Raw genomic sequence first — 22,252 nt, 5'->3', positions numbered from 1 at the left:
AAAACAAATTTAAAAGATAGAATATAAAATATTATACCAGTACATACATTTTCATTAAAACACTGTTTAAGATAAATATTTGGCCTCTTTACGTGCTGCGCTGTGGTATACACAGTAGATTGATGAGCTGGTGTTTTGAGCCACAGCTGTTACTAATATACTGTATTTTTAAGCAGTATTAAAACACTGTATTGACCAATCAGGATCCAGGACCAGAGCTTTTTGTTTTATAAAATCAATATAGTAGCTTTCCTAAAGATATATAATTCATATACGTAGGTCTGTTGTGATTAAAAAAATAAAAAAAGAATACAGTAACACTGATGAATGTTTTCTATTTGTAATTTGAACCAATTAAACTGAGATTCAACATTATAAAATGAGCACATGTCCTAAATGCTCAGATGTGTGGCGGTCTGCTCAGCTCCTGGTTTTCCGGTCCTTAGTGTGGCGCTGGACTTCTTTATCTGGGCCATTTAATTGTGAAGCCTTCCTTTGCTTTTTAGTCTGCTGAGCCAAATGAAAACAGCACATAAATGTCCAGTTCATATGTTCATTAAGTGATCTGCATGCAGAATTAGAACTGTAGTCAGCTGTTTTTCTTTATTTGATCCCCTAATGAATACATCACATTCTTTAGTAAAAGCCTTTGATCTCATCAACAGATCAATAATAAATTGGTTATTAGGTATTTATGGTTCTGTTGGTCAGATGATAACTAAATGACTGAACAACAGAGCTGAATAATTTGCTATGGGACTCACAGTTTTAGTTGGTGGGGCTTGTGACATTCTTTCATCTGAATCAGCCCTACGAGCCTCCACAATATAAAGCTGCTGGAGGCGAGTTCTCTCAAGAGTGTCCATTTGAGAACGCAGTGTCTCTGGAAGACATAGGCATAGCTTAAAATATGACTGAAATCTGAACTGAGTGACTGTTGCTAAGAAAATAACTGCATCACATTGTACATGCAATGGCACCTAATAGAGCAGAGTCAACACTGGACAGTAGTGGTGTGACAGAGGTATAAGCCCCATCAGAAGAACCTGTTAACACAAACCGAGTAAACCCTTGACCTCTTCATTATCACATTTGAATGTGCCAGACTATATAGAAGAAACTTTCAGCAACTTAAATGGCTTAAGGTCAAAATCAATAAATGCCAAGTGAAAAAGCTAAATTTATGTCATACTCACGGTTGATATTGCAAACAGTGAACGACTCTCTTGACACTAACAGTGCTCTTGCAGACTCATATGAATGCTGGGGCTGGAAGAGTAATTTCATGACCCCTTGTTCATCATACAGATCTATAAGATCTGAAACACACACACACACACACACACACACATACATACATACATACATACATACACATGTTGGTGCCACTATCCTCAGGACTCTCCAAAGACATAAGATTTGTATACTATAGACTCTATCCCCTAACTCTACCCTTAAACCTAACCCTTACAAAAAACTTTCTGCAGAGACATTAGCATAAAATTAGACATTGGAATAGTTCATCCAAAATTCTGTCATTATTTCCCTTTAAGAGATACTGTTTGAGACACATGCCAAAACAGTTATATAATATGTGTCTGTTATCTCTTTGCATTATTTTACCACATACAAAGGAGGACAGGTGCATTAGGGAGGAGGAGAGTGGTAATGATAGTGGTAATGAGTACTCTATTAGTGATGGGCAGATCCCAGGTAATGTCCCTAACTACATGCCACAGATGTAACGGGACACCGTTGTAGGACTATTTGCCAAGAGAGAGTGTGAAATATTAACACCAGAGATCCGTGACCACCTGCACAGAGGTCAGGCTAGTGTGAAGAAGCACACTGAGATCAACTAACCTCCTCTGACCTGAGACCTCTAGAATATGTGCCAAATACTGTAAAACTGATCTACTCTCAGTTGTGGAGTCATTGTTGACATTGGAATGTACCGTGAGATACACATTCTTGTATTTGTGAGAGGAAAACAACTTTGAAACAACTTTTAATGATTTAAAGTGTCCCAACTTCTGTAAAAGTTCCTCTGCTGACAGCCACTTCATATTTAAGACTCAATAAAAGCTGGAAAAAAAAGCTAAGTACATATACTGTATAGTGTGTCTAATCTGATTGTGTAGATTTGACATGAGTATTGACAATAGAGGCATGCATACCTGATTCAGCTAGTCCCAATCTGGTTCTTATATACTTCAATAGGTAAACAACTGAACAGTTGGTGTTGACAAAGAACTGCTCATTATCTAAATACACACAGCATAGGGAGATCAAAACATTGTAATTCAAATAAATCAATGAATACAGGGATTACAAGAAATTAATATATTTCATTACATGTAAGGCATATGGGTTACTAAACTATACCTAGATCAAAAACATAGACTACATTTATGTTATTGAGATTAACACTATCAACACACAAAATCATGATTGTGTTTCTTACCTCCATGTTTAATGTAAACAAACATTATAGCAGAAAGACAGAGGAACCTGAACCTTCTCTGACAGCTGATCAGTTTTTAACATGTAGGCTTCTGCAGCAGTGGGAAGGAATTAGTGACACTGCAGTTTAAGAGTAACATGATCATCAAGACTGTGATGTCACAATGCCATAGAATCAGAATAGGAAATGTGGTTTGTGATGAGGAGAAATAAATGCAAACATTGGAAAAACAAAACAATAATAACATAATACTGTATGTATTACATAATATTGTAAAAATAATAGAATGAAGTGTTTGTTATATGAATTAAATACTTATTACATGTTGCCAAACTAAAATGGTAATTATATTCATTATTATGGTTACACCCAACAAATGAACGCTGTCAAGCAATTTCATATAACATTTTTAATATAAAAATATTTATTTTATGTATATATATATTGATCAATTAGAAGCCAGTCTTTCATGTTTGATCAATGTCTTTTTTATCCTTCTATTATTTTTTTTTAGAACTATATACAGAAAATCTACACTGAAAAAAAAAATGTTTTACATAGAAAACATGTTGTATCATCTTAATTAACTGGTTTGATTCAATACGAAAATATTATTTAACACCACTGTAACAACTTTAAATTTCCACTTTTTACAGTGAAATACTGATTGAGAAATTTCAATAATTGTGCTTGCTTTTTTATCTTCATTCCATCTTATACTTAAAGCTGATGTGTGTAATTAAACACACATCTCTGTTGTCCTATAAAAATGTCTGTTTTATTTTGAGTGGCACGTCCAGCCCGACACAACAACATTGACTCAACCAGTGGATTGAGTTTGGGTCAGAACTATCTGTTTGTTTGATAAACGGCAGATGGGGCATATTCGAAAACAATGTTTATTTTTGTAATTCTGTTTGGTGGTGCATAAATTACACACTTTAGCTTCAAAAAACATATTAATTACTAAACATGCAAAAGAAAACATACTGTACTTAAACAATTTAGCATGCAAATGTTTACAGTAAAAATTTAATTGACAATACAGGCAAATGGTAAATGGCACAATGGCCCATTAGCCGGGCTGTTCAGTAGGATGTTCTTCAGTGCTTATTCCATCGCAGATATCAGTTTGAGAAGTGGTACTGGCCACAGGTGTGGGACTGGCCTCACAAGGGGGTGTTACCTCACACACATCACAGGAAGGCTCTGTGTAGTCTGGCTCAAAGGCTTCCTTCAGCTCTCTGGAGATGTGAACCCAGCTCTGAACAAGATGGAGAAAACATCAAAAAGGTTACAGTACATCCAAGTCTGAAGAGCACATTTACTATGATCTCATAGAAATACAACATGTGGAGTAAAAAAAGTGGATACCTCAACATTTCCATCATGTTTATGAAACAAATCCTGTAGGTTCTTGCTGGGGTCAGGCACAATTGGAAGTAAAATAATCTTTATCCTATATATAAATAAAGTAATGATTGGTTAATTTAATTCAAGGTTCATTATAAGTTACATTTAAAGGTCTTGGCAAACAATTGACAATCAAATTTAAACATGAAAATAAACAGACCATTTTTAAACAGAGAAGTTGAAACGTCAAAAGAATCTGACATATTTAAGATTCTACACTATTTCTAGGTCACCAATCAAACAAGCATATTTGTGACATAGGCCATGTTAACACCTTCAGATTTTCTTCACTGTAAATACTAATAGTTATCCCAGATAAAAATAAAATAAAAATAAGCTTAATGTTTTACTATGCTTGCATGTTTTAATTAAGTTACCATTAAACCATAAAGTTTATATTAATAAAAACAACCAAGCGGTCTTAAATAAACAGTACTTGAAATGTCACATTTTGGAATAACAACTCCAATATATAAATTCTTTAAGCTGGCTGAAGTACTACTAACCTGCAGCTGTGTGGAATACCCATAAACCCTTGTGCTTGAATAAATTATGTACATTTGGCTAAGATAACAGAATTTATGTAGAAATATAATAATTGTTATTTTAAAATGTATATGCAGTACTGCGCTAAAGTTTTAGGCATTTAAGATGTTTCACAAAAACATTTGTCTTAAGATGGTTATTTATATATTCAGCTTTAGTGTGTCAATAGAAAATACACATTTTAGACTCCCAAACATTAATTTTGCAAATATAATAGTACAGAAAAGAAGAACATTGAACCCTGCAACAGATGGCATGACCACAACAGAGCCCCGCACTAAACATAGAGTTAGTCTGGGATTACATGAAGAGACAGAAGCAAGAAGCAATTGAGACAGCCTTAACAGACTGTGGCTACTTCTACAAAAGTCTTGGTACATCCTATCTGCCAACAACCAAGAAAAACTGTCCAGGTGTATCTAGGAGAATTGGTGCTGTTTTGAAAGCAAAGGTGGCCACACCACATATTGATTTAGCTTTTTTATGTTTACTGGACATTGTATGTTGTTTATTGATTAATGAAAACTGTTTACGTCATAATTTCAGAAGACATCCTCAAAATTCCAAAATTTTTCACAAGTGCCTAAAAGTTTTGCACAGTACTGTAGTTTTAATTATTATGATTATTGTTTTGTTGGTTGATAGTTGTGATTTGTGTGAAGCCACCATTAGGGTGTTACCTCTAGTGAAGTCAGAGCTTGTTATATTTAAGTCATTCTTCTATAGTAAAATGTTCTTTACAAAAGTGCAGAATTATGTGCATTAGAAGTGCTAAGGGAAATACAATGTGATATAGAGCTAACCTAGAGTCCGGTCAAAATGTATCTTATATTATATAAGACATGCACAATTTAAACTCAGCTTAAATAAATAAATAAAAGCATTGATAATTTAATCACAGATTAAAGGGTTAAATTGACTTGTAACTAGTTATCTGTACTTAAGTACAGCCTATATTCAGTTCAGCTTATCTGTACAGCCAACTGAGCCACATGCTCTCACTGCTACCATCAGTCAAGCAGTATCGCAGCATCAAGACCCACACCAGCCGACTTCATGACAGCTTCTTCCCCAAAGCAATCAGACTTTTGAACTCTTGACTGCTCATGATACATATATCAGCACTGCACTTTATTAGCCTCAGACTGGACCCACAATTTATACTTCACTTAATAACACACTGGCAACTGACTGTCAACCGACAGATGAATGTCAATACAGCACATCACATTTATCTCCACTGATAACATGGGGGGAGGGGTTACAGTGTATATGGTTGAGTGACAGTAAAGGGATTTGATTTGATTGATTTTGATTTAAAAATTAAGTACTTTACTTGAGTTTACTTTAAGGCAATCTGTTTTCATGCTTTTTCTAAGTAAGGCCAACTAATTCGATTTTACAATGTTGCTTTAATTGAAACACACAAAAGGCTCTTTTGAGCATTCTCAACTCATGCTGGGATAACATGGATAATCATGTGGCTGAAATGTAACATACTAACATACATATTAGGTTTGCAATTAATGTTTTCACTCAGATTGTTATTCTGATGATATAATTTGTAATAAAAATAATAATTAGAAAATGCGAATTAGAATAATTTTCACAAGTGAACATCACTGCATATGCTCTAATTTATAACAATCAACATAGATAATGTATTACATTGTAAAATATTAATATACATCACCACAAATATAAGTAAGGCCCTAATAAACTTCAAGTTAAGGAAAGACTAAACAAGAGCTAAAAGTCTTAAACATATCTCACCTTTCACAATAGCACAACAACAACACCAGTAGGAACAGCAGAATGACTGGCAAAATACCAAACAACCCTTGCCTGCTACTGTTGCCTAGATAATGAAGAAGCATGATGGTAAAATGTCAATAAATAAATAATAATAATAAAAAAAAAACAAATGGAGCACTATGTGTCCCTCTAATATCCACTATTTGTTATTGTACCTGTACCACCCCACTCCAAAGGGGCAGTCCAGTTACTCCAGTAATCTGAAGAGCCACAGACACCAGCAACAGTGCTCCGGACATTGAAAACATAGCGCTTATTCTTTGAGACCATATGCAGACTGAATGATGTCTCTGTCACGTTTGCGTACTGTGTCTGTGAGCAAGAAAGAGATGGAGATGAGGCAGCTAGTAGTTTCTAGGGCAGGAATAAAAAATATGGAATATTTATTTACATTGCAAAACGGTCTCACCTGCACTCCATGTAGGTTTGTGTCTGTCAGGTAGCGCACCATGTAGACTACACACTTAGAAATGGAGGTACTGTTCTTCCAATGCAGTAAAAGTGTGCTGTTTTGTTCATACCACGTCACAGAGACGTTATAAGGTGGGTTTAGCTGCACTGAACAAATAGAAGTACAAACACAAAGAAATTAGCAACTGGTTTGGAGAGAAACAATGATATCACTAATGCAGTTAATATACTATGTAAGAGATAAAATACAGTTAGCTGGTCATTATCGCAAAATAATCCCTGACATGAGGCATCATACATCACCATTAAGGGGTTAATTTAGCGATAATGACTTCATTTTTTTATTTAATGGAATATTCTGGGTTCAATACAAGTTTAGCAGCATTAGTGGCATAAAACTGATTACCATATAAATAAATTTTGACTTGCCCCTCTTTTTCTAAAAATCTTGGTTAAAGTGAGGCACTTACAATGGAAGTGGAAGGGGCTAACCTGTAAAGGTTAAAATACTCACTAATTCAGAAGTATAGCATCAAGACATAACCAATATTCATGTTAACATGATTTTGGTGTGATCAGTCGCTAACTAACTGTAAAGTTATAGCCAATTTTACAACTTCGTTGCCATGACAATGTAATGTTAACAAACCCTAAAATGACTGTAAAAATTACAAATTTCTACAGTCATTCAAACAATGACTTATTAACAGAAGAATTAATGTAATTGCTTTATAAAATTATAAGCTTCACATTTCTGCCTTTAAATCATCTTTTCACTTCCATTGTGAGTGACTCACTTAAACAAGATTTTTGTTAAAATGAAAGGACAGGAGTTGAAATGATTTTTTATGGTAATCAACATTATGCCACAAATGCTGTCAATATTTTTTAATTAACATTTTTTTATTGATTCATAGACATAACAAATAAAAAACGCAACATATACATTGAATCAACATTTAACATTTAGCCCCAACTATTACCTCTCCACAATCACCAACCCTGACCCCCAACGAACACCCCTGTGTTCACAAATAAAAATGCACACACAAAAAAATAAAATATACGGTGCATCCGGAAAGTATTCACAGCACTTTACTTTTTCCAGCATTATTCCAAAATTGATTAAATTCCTTATTTTCCTCAATTCTACAAACAATACCCCATAATGACAACGTGAAAGAAGTTTGTTTAAATCTTTGTAAATTTATACAAAATTTAAAACAAAATCACATGTACATAAGTATTCACAGCCTTTGCTCAATACTTTGTTGAAGCACCTTTGGCACCAATTACAGCCTCAAGTCTTTTTGTGCATGATGCTACAAGCTTGGCACACACCTATTTTTGGGCAGTTTCTCCCATTCTTCTTTGCAGGACCTCTCAAGCTCCATCAGGTTGGATGGGAGTGTCATTGCACAGCCATTTTCAGATCTCTCCAGAGATGTTAAATCGGGTTCAAATCTGGGCTCTGGCTGGGCCACTCAAGGACATTCACAGAGTTGTCCCGTAGCCACTCCTTTGATATCTTAGCTGTGTGCTTAGGGTCGTTGTCCTGTTGGAAGATAAACCTTCGCCCCAGTCTGAGGTCCAGAGCGCTCTGGAGCAGTTTTTCATCAAGGATGTCTCTGTACATTGCTGCATTCATCTTTCCCTCGATCCTGACTAGTCTCCCAGTTCCTGTCACTGAAAAACATCCCCACAGAATGATGCTGCCACCACCATGCTTCACTGTAGGGATGGTATTGGCCAGGTGATGAGTGGTGCCTGGTTTCCTCCAGACATGATGCTTGCCATTCAGGCCAATCAGTTCAGATTTTGTTTCTCATGATCTGAGAGTCCTTCAGGTGCCTTTTGGCAAACTCCAGGTGGGCTATCATGTGCCTTTTACTGAGGAGTGGCTTCCGTCTGACCACTCTACCATACAGGCCTGATTGGTGGAGTGCTGCAGAGATGGTTGTGCTTCTGGAAAGTTCTCCTCTCTCCACAGAGAAATGCTGGAGCTCTGTCAGAGTGACCATTGGTTTCTTAACCACCTCCCTGACTAAGGCCATTCTCCCCAGATCACTCAGTTTGGCCAGGCGGCCAGGTCTAGGAAGAGTCCAGGTAGTTCCAAACTTCTTCCATTTACAGAAGATGGAGGCCACTATGCTCATTGGGACCTTCAGTGCTGCAGAAAATGTTCAGTACCTTTCCCAAGATCTGTGTCTCAATACAATCCTGTCTCGGAGGTCTACAGACAATTCCTTGGACTTCATGGCTTGGTTTGTGCTCTGACATGCACTGTTAAATGTGGGACCTTATATAGACAGGTGTGTGCCTTTCCAAATCATGTCCAATCAACTGAATTTACCACAGGTGGACTCCAATCAAGTTGTAGAAACATCTCATGGATGATCAGTGGAAACAGGATGCACCTGAGCTCAATTTTGAGTGTCATGCCAAAGGCTGATAGTTTTTTTTTTAATACATTATCAAATATTTCAAACAAACTTCTTTCACGTTGTCATTATTGGGTATTATTTGTAGAATTTTGAGGAAAATAATGAATTTAATCCATTTTGGAATAAGGCTGTAACATAACAAAATGTGGAAAAAGTGAAGCGCTGTGAATACTTTCCGGATGTACTGTAATAATCATATATAATTAAAATAAACTACTCTCTCCACAGCTCCTCCCCGAGAGTCCCCCAAAAACACTAAGTACTTGTCTCATTTCCTATCAAACAAATTCCGAACCCCCAGCCATCTGCTTGACCCTACAGAAGTAAATACCTACAGAACTGAGATCTGAGAATCCAAATATTTTAAACCAAATTTTCGAAAGATCTCAACACTCCACTCTCATATGTGTAGTGACCTCTCTCACAATCCACTCTGACCAGCAGAAAGAGGACTTATTAATACATAATTTAGGGTTTAGCCATATGCTTGAGACACTTTTGTCCATACTGAGTGCAAATGCGAGATAACGGGGTGTAACTTAACTTCTCTGATTAATTTGATAGAAAGGCTTTGCAATGGCAAAACAGGTGAAAGAATTTCCTGTTTAATATAAAACTATGGAAAGGCTCTCTCAGATGGAAGAGACCAGTGAGCCAAATGTCTGAGACTGAATGCATAATAGTAAAACAAAATCTTGGGTAGGCCAAGCCCACCTTTGTCAATCGGCCTATGTAAATTATTAAAATGTAATCTAAGACGCTTACATTCTAATCTCTACATTCATTTCTACATCTACATGGAGAGATTGTAGCAGGTAGTCACATTTTGGAATACAATTCATTTTAATAACATTAACCTTCCCAATCATATATAAATGTAATGAAGCCCACCTGCCCACATCGCTCAAAAAACTTTTTATTAAGGGGTCAAAATTAACTATAACTAAATCAGACAAATTTGCTGGGAATAAAATGCCCAAATACTTAATGCCCTGTTTGGGTCACTGGAAGACCAACACCGGATGGAAAACCATTGCTAGGCAGAACGCTGTAAGAGACAAAGCTTCGGATTTAGACCAATTGACTCTGTATCCTGAGAACTTAGAAAAAGAATTAATAATTCTATATAATTAATAAAAAATAATATATAATCTGTATATATATATATATATATATATATATATATATATATATATATATATATATATATATATATATATATATATAAAAGAGTAAATCCTTATCAAGAGTAAAATCATCTGAAATTAATCCATTTGTTTGTATCGCCGCTACTGTGTGTCTATAAAGTAACTTAATCCATCCAATAAAAGTATTCCCGAACCCGTATATTTCCACAATTTGTAAAAGTTTATCTCATTCTATCATATCAAACTCCTTTTCGGCATTGACTGGATGTCTGATAATTCACTACTGACCACATAATATTGATTTAATATTAATATTGTACGCTTAATTTAATCAGAAGAGCTGCAGCCCCGAATAAACCCCACCTGATCTATATGTATAAGAGATGTCATACCTTTACTTAATCGGTTAGCCAAAAATCTGTATTTCAATCGAGTCAATTCTGAGGCCATCAGATGACATTCAGCACTTCAGCTCTGCCTCTGCGCTTTTAATATTCTCTTCCAACTCCACGTGTTCTCGTACTTTGGATTTTTTGATGAATGAGGCATATTATATGATCCGGTCCCTAAGAACCGCCTTAAGTGCCTACCAAGCCACATGATTTTATTTTCTCCATATGTGGCAACACCTCTAAACTCACCAGGGTGTGATCTGAGACTAAGATGTTTCCAATTGAGCTATCAAAAACAATGATGAAATGAGGGACTTAGATATATATATATATATATATATATATATATATATATATATATATATATATATATATATATATATATAAAAAATCTATTCTAGAATAAATCTTATGGACTGCTATAGTCCCTACCATAAACATGTCCACCCTAGTTAGTATGTCCAAACATACTAACATTTTGACATATTAGAAAAATAGATTGTGTGTCAAAAATAAAATTATAAAGACCACATTCCACATTAGTGCAACAATCAAACCCCGAGCCTCCCCCCGAACCAAACAAACAGAAAAAAGAAAAACGTGCATTAACCCCGTGCACAACAGCGCCAACCGGCGTCCATCCCTGTAAACTCAAACAGTCCATGTACGACTACGATAGCCGGGAACATCAGTGCAAAAGTGACCTTAATTGATGTAAGAGTTTTTTACATTCCTTGAATCGATCACGTTTCTCTCTTGTCGAATTGGCAAAGTCTGGGAACAAGAAAATGTTGTGGTTCATCCAAGAAGCCTTCCTTTACTCCTCGCCTCATGTAACATGAGATCTTTGTCGAATGATCTCAGAAATTTGGCAAGAAGTGATCGGGGCCTGTCTCCCTCCACGGATCTCCAAGCTGGAACTCTGTGAGCTCGCTCGATTTCCAGTTTATGGCCTGCTATGTCACGCAGACTCGGAAAGAGCCCATCAGAAAGCTTGAGCACGTAAGTGTCTTGTAATGTCTCTAGAGCTCGAGGATTTTTAATTCTTTGACATATTGCCTTCCTAGAATAGTTAAGGATCAGGGTGTATCAAATTTCACCGGTTCATGATATGAAAAGTATTAAAACTAGCAAAGTGTGCAGAGCTTGCCGTTCACACTTCTGAATGTCGCATGGTGTCACGTGACTCACAAATGCTGTCAATTGAGTTTAAAGCTGATGTAATTTCACCAACACTAGCACCATCAAATGGATTTGCAAAAATAAACAATGTTTTCAAAACAATTTTCTGAAACACCCCTTGTCTGCAGTTGTTCAAACAGATATTAAAAGACACTTACGTGCTCAGGCTGATTCCCCTCAACTTAATTTAGACGTCGAACTGAAAGAAATCTGGCATGAATTGACGAACGTGTCGGCAATGCTGACGAAAGTCCTTGCAGATTTGAAGGATCTTGCTGTAATATGTCAATCAATTACTTCCTTGGAGATAAAATTCACTGAGTTGGTTACAAGATTATTGGAGGTCGAAAAACGGATCGATTATCTGGAGTCATTAGAGAGGGAATTAGCTGCTAATCCACTAGCGACCAAGGTGGATTTGGAACGCATTCGGGAAAAACTGGAGGTTTTGGAGAAGCATAATGGACAAAATAACGTCTGAATTGTTGGAATTCCTGAGCGTGAGGAAGGCTGAGATATGGTGAAATTCCTAGACAAGCTCTTCCCGAGTCTGCTTGACAAAATAGGCCATAAGCTGGAAATCGAGCGAGCTTACAGAGTTTTGCTTGGAGATCCACTGAGGTATTTTTTCTAAAAGGTAAAAATTTTAAATCTTAATATGAGTGGATTGTCTCTCTCCACGTGGAATGTGAGTGGGTTGGGGCACCCCATAAAAAGGAAGGTAGTGTGGTGTATTGACACATTAGTTTGATCTGATAGGCTTACCGTAGTTTTGAGTTAATGTGTACGGTGCAAGTCCTTGAATATAAGTAGTATGAAGCATGCTGTAAGTGCTTAACGGTGTTTGTTAGTAAAAGTCTAAAACGTGTGCAGCCGTCTCGTTTATGAAAATATACCACAGGTAGGTTATTTATTTTCTTAAATGTAAGAAATATGATATAGTGTTTCTTCAAGAAACACATCTTTCCCTGCATGAAGCAGACATATTTGGGAAGATATGGGGTGGACATGTTTTCTTTAGTGCTGGATCAAGTAAGAGCAGGGGTGTCATTACATTGATAAGTAAACGTCTACAATTCAAATGTCTCAAAAAGGTAAATTTAAACTAGGAAGATTTATTGTTGTTTTAGCAGAAATTCAGGGGCAAAGTTTGATTTTGGCTAATATTTACACACCTAACGCTGATGATAAGGGCTTTTGAATAGATCTTGAAGGGATGTTACAAAGTGCTAGCACCCTTCATGATATAATATTGGGAGGGTACTTTAATCTTTTGATGGATTCAGTCCTTGATCATAGTGAAGCAAAAGTGTGTAAGCCCCTTAGAGCAACATTGACGCTTCACAGGATGTGTAAAAATCTTGGTCTTACAGATATTTGGAGACTTTTAAACCTATCTTGTAGGGACTATACATGTTTTTCATCAGTACATATGATTTATTCTAGGATATATATATATTTTATATATTTAAGTCCCTCATTTCATCTGTTGTTGATTGTTCAGCTGGAAACATCTAAGTCTCAGATCACATCCTGGTGAGTTTAGAGGTTTTGCCACATAAAAATAAATAATATAGTTGGCGCTTTAATGTATCCCTTGTGCAAAATCCTGAATTCTACCAAATGTTAAAGGCTGAAATCAGTGTTTATATGGAGACCAACTGGTCCTCAGTATCCTCTGCTGAGGCAGAGCTGAAGCGCAGACTGTCGTCTGATGGCCTCAAAGAATTGACCCGATTGATATACAGATATGATACTATTTTGTCGTGGAAGGTGCAGTTTTGGCTATTCAGGTCAAGACAGCCATACATTAAACAATCTAGTGCAGGGAAGCTTTTGGCTAGATATATAAAGCAGAGTGATTATTTTTCTACCATTCCCTCTGTGAATCTGCTGATGGTGAAATATTTACCTCAGCCATTGATATTAATAATGCTTTTAAAGAATGCTCTCTCGATATTTACAGTTTCACATCTTTGTCTGCTGATGAAGATATTAGAAACTTTGTGTCAGCATTAGAACTCCCTAAACTGACTACTGAGCAAAAACAATTATCTTGATTCTGAGATAACCTTTGAGTAGCTTGGCGAGGTAATTATGGCCTTGCCTGCAGGCAAGGCTCTGGGGACAGATAGTTTTGTTACTGATTTTTTTAGATCTTTTGCTACAGATTTGGCTCCACTTTTGTAAGAAGTTAATATGGAATCATTATAGAATGGAAATCTTTGCTATCCATGACACAAGCCCGGATCAGTCTGATTCTTAAAAAGGACAAATATCCACCGGAGTGTAAGAGTTACCGTTCAATTTCCCTTATCCTGCTATATGTAAAATATTGTCAAAAATTCTGTCTGACCGAGTAAGTAAAGTTATGACATCTCTTATACATACAGATCAGGTTTATTCAGGGCTGCAGCTCTTCTGACAACATTAGTAAACATTACTAACATTAATAAAAACTGTTTTGTTCCAACTGCGATCAAACTTTTAAATAGAGATTTTTTTTAATTGATGTAGTATGCTGCTAGTTTTTTTTTATATATATATATATATATATAATTCATAGAAATGTGTTATTGCTTATTATTGCATGTTGTTGTATACATACGCCAAAAAGTCATTTGATATGGTAGAATGTGATTATTTTTTTAAGACAATGTAAATATATGGGTTCAGGAATACTTTATATGGATGGAACAAGTTACTTCATAGACACTCGGTAGTGGTGGTGCAAACAAATGGATACATTTCAGATTATTTTACTCTGGATAGTGGCACCCAGCAGGGTTGCCATCTTTTCCCATTATTGTTCTGTCTTGCCCTGGTACCATTAGCAGCCACGATAAGAAGGGAAGAGGATTTTTTTGGTGGCAGGAGTTGTAGGACATAAACTTTTGCTTTACGAAGATTATATTTTTTTTATGCATTTGGCAGACGCTTTTATCCAATGCGACTTACAGTGCATTATTACAGGGACAATCCCCCCCGGAACAACCTGGAGTTAAGTGCTTTGCTCAAGGGCACAATGGTGGTGGCCGTGGGGTTCGAACCAGTGACTTTCTGAGCAACAGCCCTGTGCTTTAGCCACTACGCCACCACCACTCCATATTTTATTATTCATCTCCGACCCCACTAGATCTATGCCTTGCCTCCACAGAATTATTAATTCTATAATTATTAATAAGTTCTCGGGATACAGAGTCATTTGGTCTAAATCCGAAGCTTTGTCTCTGACAGCGTACTGCCCAGTAACAACTTTTCAGAGGGGCCCCTTCCAGTGTCTCAAACAGGGCATTAAATATTAGTGCATTTTATTCCGAGCAAATTTGTCAGATTTAGTGTTAGTGAGTAAATTTTGACCCCTTAATAAAAAGGTTTTCGAGCGATGTGGGCAGGTGGGCTTCTTTACATTTATTTATGATAGGGAAGGTTAATGTTATTAAAATGTATTGTATTCCAAATGTTACTTCAAGCAATTTGATAGCATAGCAAAATCCTTCATTTGCAATGGTAAGTGTCCTAGATTACATTTTAATAAGTTACATAGACCGATTGACACAGTTGGGCTTGGCCTACCCAAGATTTTGTTTTTATTATCATGCATTCAGTCTCAGACAATTGGCTCACTGGTTCCTTCCCTCTGAGAGCCTTTCCCTGGTTTTGTATTGAACAGGATGTACTTGCACCTATTATGCCATTGCAAAGCCTTTTGTCTCAAACGAGTCAGAAATGTTTAATTACAACCTGTTATCTTGCATTTGCACTCAGTATGGACAAAAGTGTCCAGAGTGTTTAATTTAGACATTTATTTAAATGTTGCCTTGAGCAAATGGCTGAACCCAAAATTATGCATTTATAAGTCCCCTTTCTGCTGGTCAGTCTGGATTGTGAGGGGGTTAATACACTCTGTGACCTATATGGAGAGTGGAGTGTTGAGATCTTTTAAAAATTTTGTTCAACATTTTGGGATTCCCAGATCTCAGTTCTATAGGTATGTACAGCTGTGCCACCTGCTCTGTATTGTTTTTGGGATTGGTACTCTGGGAGAGGTAATTACTGCTTTTGGAAAAGGTCATGAGGCATCAGTGTATTACTCCCTGCTAATTCAGAGTCTAGGGGACAGAGCTTCAACTTCTCAAGATTATGGGAGAAAGATTTAAATTTGGTATTGGAGTAGGGAGTGTGGGCTAGGATTCTAAAAAATGTCAAGTCTGCATCTAGAGATGCAAGGGTGCGCCTTATGCAATTTAAGATTTTAAATAGATTCTATTGGACCCCCTCTAGATTGTATAGGCTTGGTCTTAAAGACACACCCACCTGCTGGCGATGCCAGTCAGAAGATGGAGACACAACCCATGAGTTTTTTGTGTGACGTTTTAGGCACTCAAATTTCATTCTGCATCAGACGCTGTTTTTTTTTGCGATGGGGCGGTCATACATTTTGAGGATATACACATAAAAAACTGGGTCCTGACCAGCATTCTGGTGGGCAGGCAAATTATTTTAAGGGGATATAAGTCAGATAGTGCACCCTCATTTCCAGAGTGGTGTGCAGAGATGGGGAGAGTGGCTGCTTTTGAAGGGATGGCAAGCAGAAGGATGGGGGTTCAGAATTTGTTCGACAGGAAATGGGGTAATTTCTTGGTGTTTTGGGGGGACTCTCAGGGAGGGGCTGGGGAGAGAGATGTTTTGTTTTAATTATATATGATTATTATGTTTTTTTTATGTGTGTGTGTATCTATCTGTGGCCACAGGGGTGTTTGTTGGGGGTTAGGGTGTGTTTGGTGATTGGGCGGTTAAATGTTGTATCAGAGTATATATGATGTGTTTTTTTATTTTGTTAGATATTTATGAATCAATAAATATGTTAATTGAAAACAAAATAACCTATGCATGGCCTAGTTGTCTCTGCATACAGTATGTACTGGGATAGAAGAAATTATTTTAACACTAGTTACATACATCAGCTTTAACTTGTATTGAACCCAGAATATTCCTTTAATTGGAGACACTACATTTAATTTGAAGGAATGTCTACTTGTATGTCTTACCATATCTATTGAGGGATTCAAAAACTTGAGAAGTAGTCTGGTTTCCTCCAGTACCGGAAGATATATTTGTATACAATTTGTCAAATTGGCTTTTGAGAGGAATTTTGCAGCCGACAGTATAACTGTGCTCCAATATGTATTCTGGGCAGTTTTTAAATGAAGAGTTATTTAGAAACCTAATGAAAAAATAAAAAATGATTTTTAACTTCTCAATTACCACAAAACAATATGCATCATACATCAAAACACACTTAATTTAATAACCATGGTGCAAATGTATTGGTGAAAATCTATATTTAAGGAGAATGATGAATAGTGAAATAGAGTAACAGAGCTTCTGGGAGACTTACGCACTGCTGAAGGTATAGTTAAACTTTGAGGCCTTTGGGTACCAGGTGCACTCCACATACTCAAGGTTGATAATCATACACTTTACACCTACATAGGCCAAAAGGTTTAAATGTAGCAATCTTCAAGTAACAATTCACAATCAAAATAATTGAATATTCTTTCAGTTCAGAAACAATAAATTGTCTAGAAGTTATTATTTGAACTATTTTTATTTTTAAACTTCAGTTTCACTCAGCCCACACAGGGAGAACGCTAATCAGTATCAGAAATCTCATTCTGGGGAATGTACAGAAAAATATTGTGGAAATCCCCACTAAAACCATCTGAACTAACAGTGGCCCAAAAACATATTTGAATACATGAGCCACATCTAAAAATTAATAAATGTCATTACATTAGAAACAAAATTTCAAGCCAAGTTGCATCTGCAAACGATTGCTTTATGTCAAATTAAAACATATGGGCACAACGTTCCACAATGTTTGACAACCAAAAGTGTACAAATACATCTTATCTTAATTTTGAAGTGTTTCTATTGGTTCATATTTTAAAACTTATTTATGTAATATGTCTTTAAACCTTTCTTTAAAAGAAATGCTACTTGGTTTGATATTCTGTTTTCTGTGATGCCATTCCGACTGTTTTAAATGTGGCTAAAGTGTTCAATTACTTTTTGAGGTCACTGTAAATCTCATAAATTTTTTATTTTTTTTACAAATTGTTACTGGACAAAGCTTAAATATGAACATACAATTCAGAAAGATCTTTTACAGTATCACACATTTTGGAGTCGATTATAATTCTAGTCTTACGTTAAATCAAATAGTTATGTACAGTATACCTTTCCATCAACCACAAATACACCATTCAATACAACCACTTATATACTTACTCAGAGAAGCTGCTGACCAGCATCGTTGAGATGACAAAATAAAAAGCAGCAGCCCAAAACATATATTTTTTGCATCTATGGAAATCATGCTCTCATCTAAGCGTCTGAGTAAAACTATGACTGCTATCAAACACAGGATGTTCACTAGAATAGAGTATGTTTCCTTGACAACTTCCGGTTCAAAAATGTGAAGCAATGTGACAGTCAGTTAGCGCTTCTCTGCCCAGTAGTTAGCGATATGCACAAAGAATGCAAATGAGCAAAAAAAAAAATAAAAAAAAAAATAGAAGGATGTGAAATTTGAAATTTATAGTAAAAAAGCACTTAAAATATTGATCTGTTTCTCTCCCACACCTATCATATTGCTTCTGAAGACATGGATTAAACTTATGGATTAAATTTATGTGGTCTTTATGTTATTTTTGGAACTTCAAAGTTCTGGCCACCATTCACTTGCATTGCATGAACCAACAGAGCTGAGATATTCTTCTAAAAATCTTCATAGGATGGCATGAGGGTGAGTAAATGAGAGAATTTAAATTTTGGGGTGAACGATCCCTTTAATTACTATGGCTATAGACAACTGAGCTAAACATAAATAATTTGTCATTTCAAATTTGAACAAATAATGTTTTAAAAAAGAGAGAGCTTTACATAATACAGCTGAATTTGACTCTCATTGCTACTGTATCTTCACAATTTTCATACATCTCTGCAGTTCATATTCCATGAAACGTCAGTTTAAGGGTGTGTTCACACTCGTAGTTTGGTTCTCTTGGTCTGGACCAAAAAAGAAAATGATACATTTAGTCCTGGTTTGCTTTGCGTTCACACTGGCATTTTTAAAACCAAAAAAATGTACCTCCTCATTGCTCCATGTTTGCTCTCTGCTCATTTTGTACATTTTCATTTTCATACTCCACGCTTACCGCTCTTTCTATGTTATCAAATCACGTGATTTTTAGGGTCACATCTTGTGACATCGCATCCTGTTATTGGTCAGTTTAGATGTCTTTGTTCCATGCTGCATTCATAAATCAGTCGAACTGCACCAGAGTAAGTTTGGAAGTGGACTGAGACCCACTATTCAAGGGGTCTTGGTCTGCTTTTTTGGTGCGCACCAAGGTTCGAATGGCAGCATACACACTTGTTCAAATGAACCGTACTAACACAGCAATCGTCCCAGAGTTCATTTTAATCAAACCAAATCTGTCAAGTGTGAACACACCCTAAATTTGCTTTTAACCCAGCCCCATCTAGCAACCACAATCATCCATGTGATTATCTTATCAGCCAATTGTGTGGCAGCAGTGCATAAAATAATGCATATATGGGTCTGGAGCTTAAATTAATGTTCACATCAACCATCAGAAAGGGGAAAAGACGTGACCTCAGTTGGTGCCAGATGGGCTGGTTTGAGTATTTCTGTAACTCCTGATCTCCTGGTATTTTCACAAACAACAGTCTCTAGTATTTACTCAGAATGTTGCCAAAAACAAAAAACATCCAGTGAGCAGCAGTTCTGCATGACAGAAATGCCTTGTTGATGAGAGAGTTCAACAGAGAATGTCCAGACAGGTTTGAACTGACAAAGCCAACAATAACTCAGATAACCGTTCTGTACAATTGTGGTGAGACAAATAGAATCTCAGAATACTATTCTGAGATGTGGGTTGGCACTGTTTTGGCAGCACGAGGGGGACATACACGTTATTAGGCAGGTGGTTTTAATGTTGTGGCTGACGGTGTGTGTGTGTGTGTGAGTGTTTATATATATATATTATATATATACAGTGAGGAAAATAAGTATTTGAACACCCTGCTATTTTGCAAGTTCTCCCACTTGGAAATCATGGAGGGGTCTGAAATTGTCATCGTAGGTGCATGTCCACTGTGAGAGACATAATCAAAAAAAAAAAATCCAGAAATCACAATATATGATTTTTTAACTATTTATTTGTATGATACAGCTGCAAATAAGTATTTGAACACCTGTCTATCAGCTAGAATTCTGACCCTCAAAGACCTGTTAGTCTGCCTTTAAAATGTCCACCTCCACTCCATTTATTATCCTAAATTAGATGCACCTGTTTGAGGTCGTTAGCTGCATAAAGACACCTGTCCACCCCATACAATCAGTAAGAATCCAACTACTAACATGGCCAAGACCAAAGAGCTGTCCAAAGACACTAGAGACAAAATTGTACACCTCCACAAGGCTGGAAAGGGCTACGGGAAATTGCCAAGCAGCTTGGTGAAAAAAGGTCCACTGTTGGAGTAATCATTAGAAAATGGAAGAAGCTAAACATGACTGTCAATCTCCCTCGGACTGGGGCTCCATGCAAGATCTCACCTCGTGGGGTCTCAATGATCCTAAGAAAGGTGAGAAATTAGCCCAGAACTACACGGGAGGAGCTGGTCAATGACCTGAAAAGAGCTGGGACCACCGTTTCCAAGGTTACTGTTGGTAATACACTAAGACGTCATGGTTTGAAATCATGCATGGCACGGAAGGTACCCCTGCTTAAACCAGCACATGTCAAGGCCCGTCTTAAGTTTGCCAATGACCATTTGGATGATCCAGAGGAGTCATGGGAGAAAGTCATGTGGTCAGATGAGACCAAAATATAACTTTTTGGTCATAATTCCACTAACCGTGTTTGGAGGAAGAAGAATGATGAGTACCATCCCAAGAACACCATCCCTACTGTGAAGCAGGGGGGGGTGGTAGCATCATGCTTTGGGGGTGTTTTTCTGCACATGGGACAGGGCGACTGCACTGTATTAAGGAGAGGATGACCGGGGCCATGTATTGCGTGATTTTGGGGAACAACCTCCTTCCCTCAGTTAGAGCATTGAAGATGGGTCGAGGCTGGGTCTTCCAACATGACAATGACCCGAAGCACACAGCCAGGATAACCAAGGAGTGGCTCTGTAAGAAGCATATCAAGGTTCTGGCGTGGCCTAGCCAGTCTCCAGACCTAAACCCAATAGAGAATCTTTGGAGTGAGTTCAAACTCCGTGTTTCTCAGCGACAGCCCAGAAACCTGACTGATCTAGAGAAGATCTGTGTGGAGGAGTGGGCCAAAATCCCTCCTGCAGTGTGTGCAAACCTGGTGAAAAACTACAGGAAACGTTTGACCTCTGTAATTGCAAACAAAGGCTACTGTACCAAATATTAACATTGATTTTCTCAGGTGTTCAAATACTTATTTGCAGCTGTATCATACAAATAAATAGTTAAAAAATTATACATTGTGATTTCTGGATTTTTTTTAGATTATGTCTCTCACAGTGGACATGCACCTACGATGACAATTTCAGACCCCTCCATGATTTCTAAGTGGGAGAACTTGCAAAATAGCAGGGTGTTCAAATACTTATTTTCCTCACTGTATGTATATATATATATATATATATATATATATATATATATATATATATATATATAAGAGATTGAGAGAGAGTACAGGGAGATATTGTGTAGGAAAGGTAGTGAGTGATGTGTGCTTCATGTTCCTTTTAACATGGGAGATATAAATAGATCATTAGGAAAAACTAGAAAAGATGAGATATGCTACACTATGATTAAACACCTAAGTGTAGAAAGTCTTGAGAAATTACTATTGCTATATAACAATGTGTAGAAAGAAGATAGAATACTAGGAAACTATAGAAAGAGGCAATAATAATACCAATAAGGAAGCCTGGAAAGAATGACAGCAAACACACTTTTGTAAATTAATGGAACGTATGATAAATGAGAGATTAATGTACTTCCTGGAGAGCAGAAATTTGGTAACAACTTATCAAAGTGGATTCAGGAGAGGAAGAGGTACTACGGATCCAATAATTTTTTAGAAGATGAAAAAAGAAAGGCCCAAGTAAATAAAGAAACAGTTCTGGTTGTATTTTTTGAAAAGGCCTATGATATGCTATGGAAAGAGGAACTTCTAATCAAAGTTCATTTATTGGGTGTTGGAGGAAAAATATTTAATAGGATAATGGACTTCCTAGACAGAAGAACAATACAAGTGAGGATGGGAACAGAGATTTCCAAACAGTTCATAGTAGAAAACGGAACAGCACAAGGGAGCATACAATGCCCAACTCTGTTTTCCATTATGAGTAATGATATATTCT

At 36.7% G+C, this 22,252-nt stretch overlaps 2 protein-coding genes across 3 annotated transcripts; both read right to left on the bottom strand.

Annotated features, from left to right (window-relative positions):
* Positions 1-215: 215 nt before the first annotated feature.
* On the bottom strand, positions 216-2,703 carry c19hxorf65 (chromosome 19 CXorf65 homolog). Of its 2 annotated transcripts, none has more exons than XM_052150378.1 (6): positions 2,465-2,703; positions 2,178-2,264; positions 1,197-1,319; positions 981-1,046; positions 765-883; positions 216-510 (listed from the first exon to the last, which is right to left on the bottom strand). In XM_052150378.1, exons 1-6 carry the CDS (start codon positions 2,487-2,489, stop codon positions 421-423), a joined length of 510 nt encoding a protein of 169 aa, XP_052006338.1. In that variant the 5' UTR covers positions 2,490-2,703; the 3' UTR covers positions 216-420. The 2 variants fall into 2 exon arrangements, with proteins under 2 accessions (XP_052006338.1, XP_052006339.1); XM_052150379.1 differs by having other exon boundaries at positions 216-507.
* Positions 2,704-2,928: 225 nt separating this feature from the next.
* Positions 2,929-18,212, bottom strand: il2rgb (interleukin 2 receptor, gamma b). The gene is made up of 8 exons (XM_052150311.1): positions 18,110-18,212; positions 17,217-17,304; positions 16,867-17,042; positions 6,648-6,796; positions 6,394-6,550; positions 6,197-6,281; positions 3,839-3,923; positions 2,929-3,728 (listed from the first exon to the last, which is right to left on the bottom strand). Exons 1-8 carry the CDS (start codon positions 18,195-18,197, stop codon positions 3,540-3,542), a joined length of 1,017 nt encoding a protein of 338 aa, XP_052006271.1. The 5' UTR covers positions 18,198-18,212; the 3' UTR covers positions 2,929-3,539.
* Between the last annotated feature and the right edge of the window lie 4,040 nt (positions 18,213-22,252).

Source organism: Xyrauchen texanus, chromosome 19 (genome assembly GCF_025860055.1).
Source record: "Xyrauchen texanus isolate HMW12.3.18 chromosome 19, RBS_HiC_50CHRs, whole genome shotgun sequence".
NCBI classification, from domain to species: domain Eukaryota; kingdom Metazoa; phylum Chordata; class Actinopteri; order Cypriniformes; family Catostomidae; genus Xyrauchen; species Xyrauchen texanus.
This window is presented reverse-complemented; position numbering and strand designations above follow the sequence as displayed.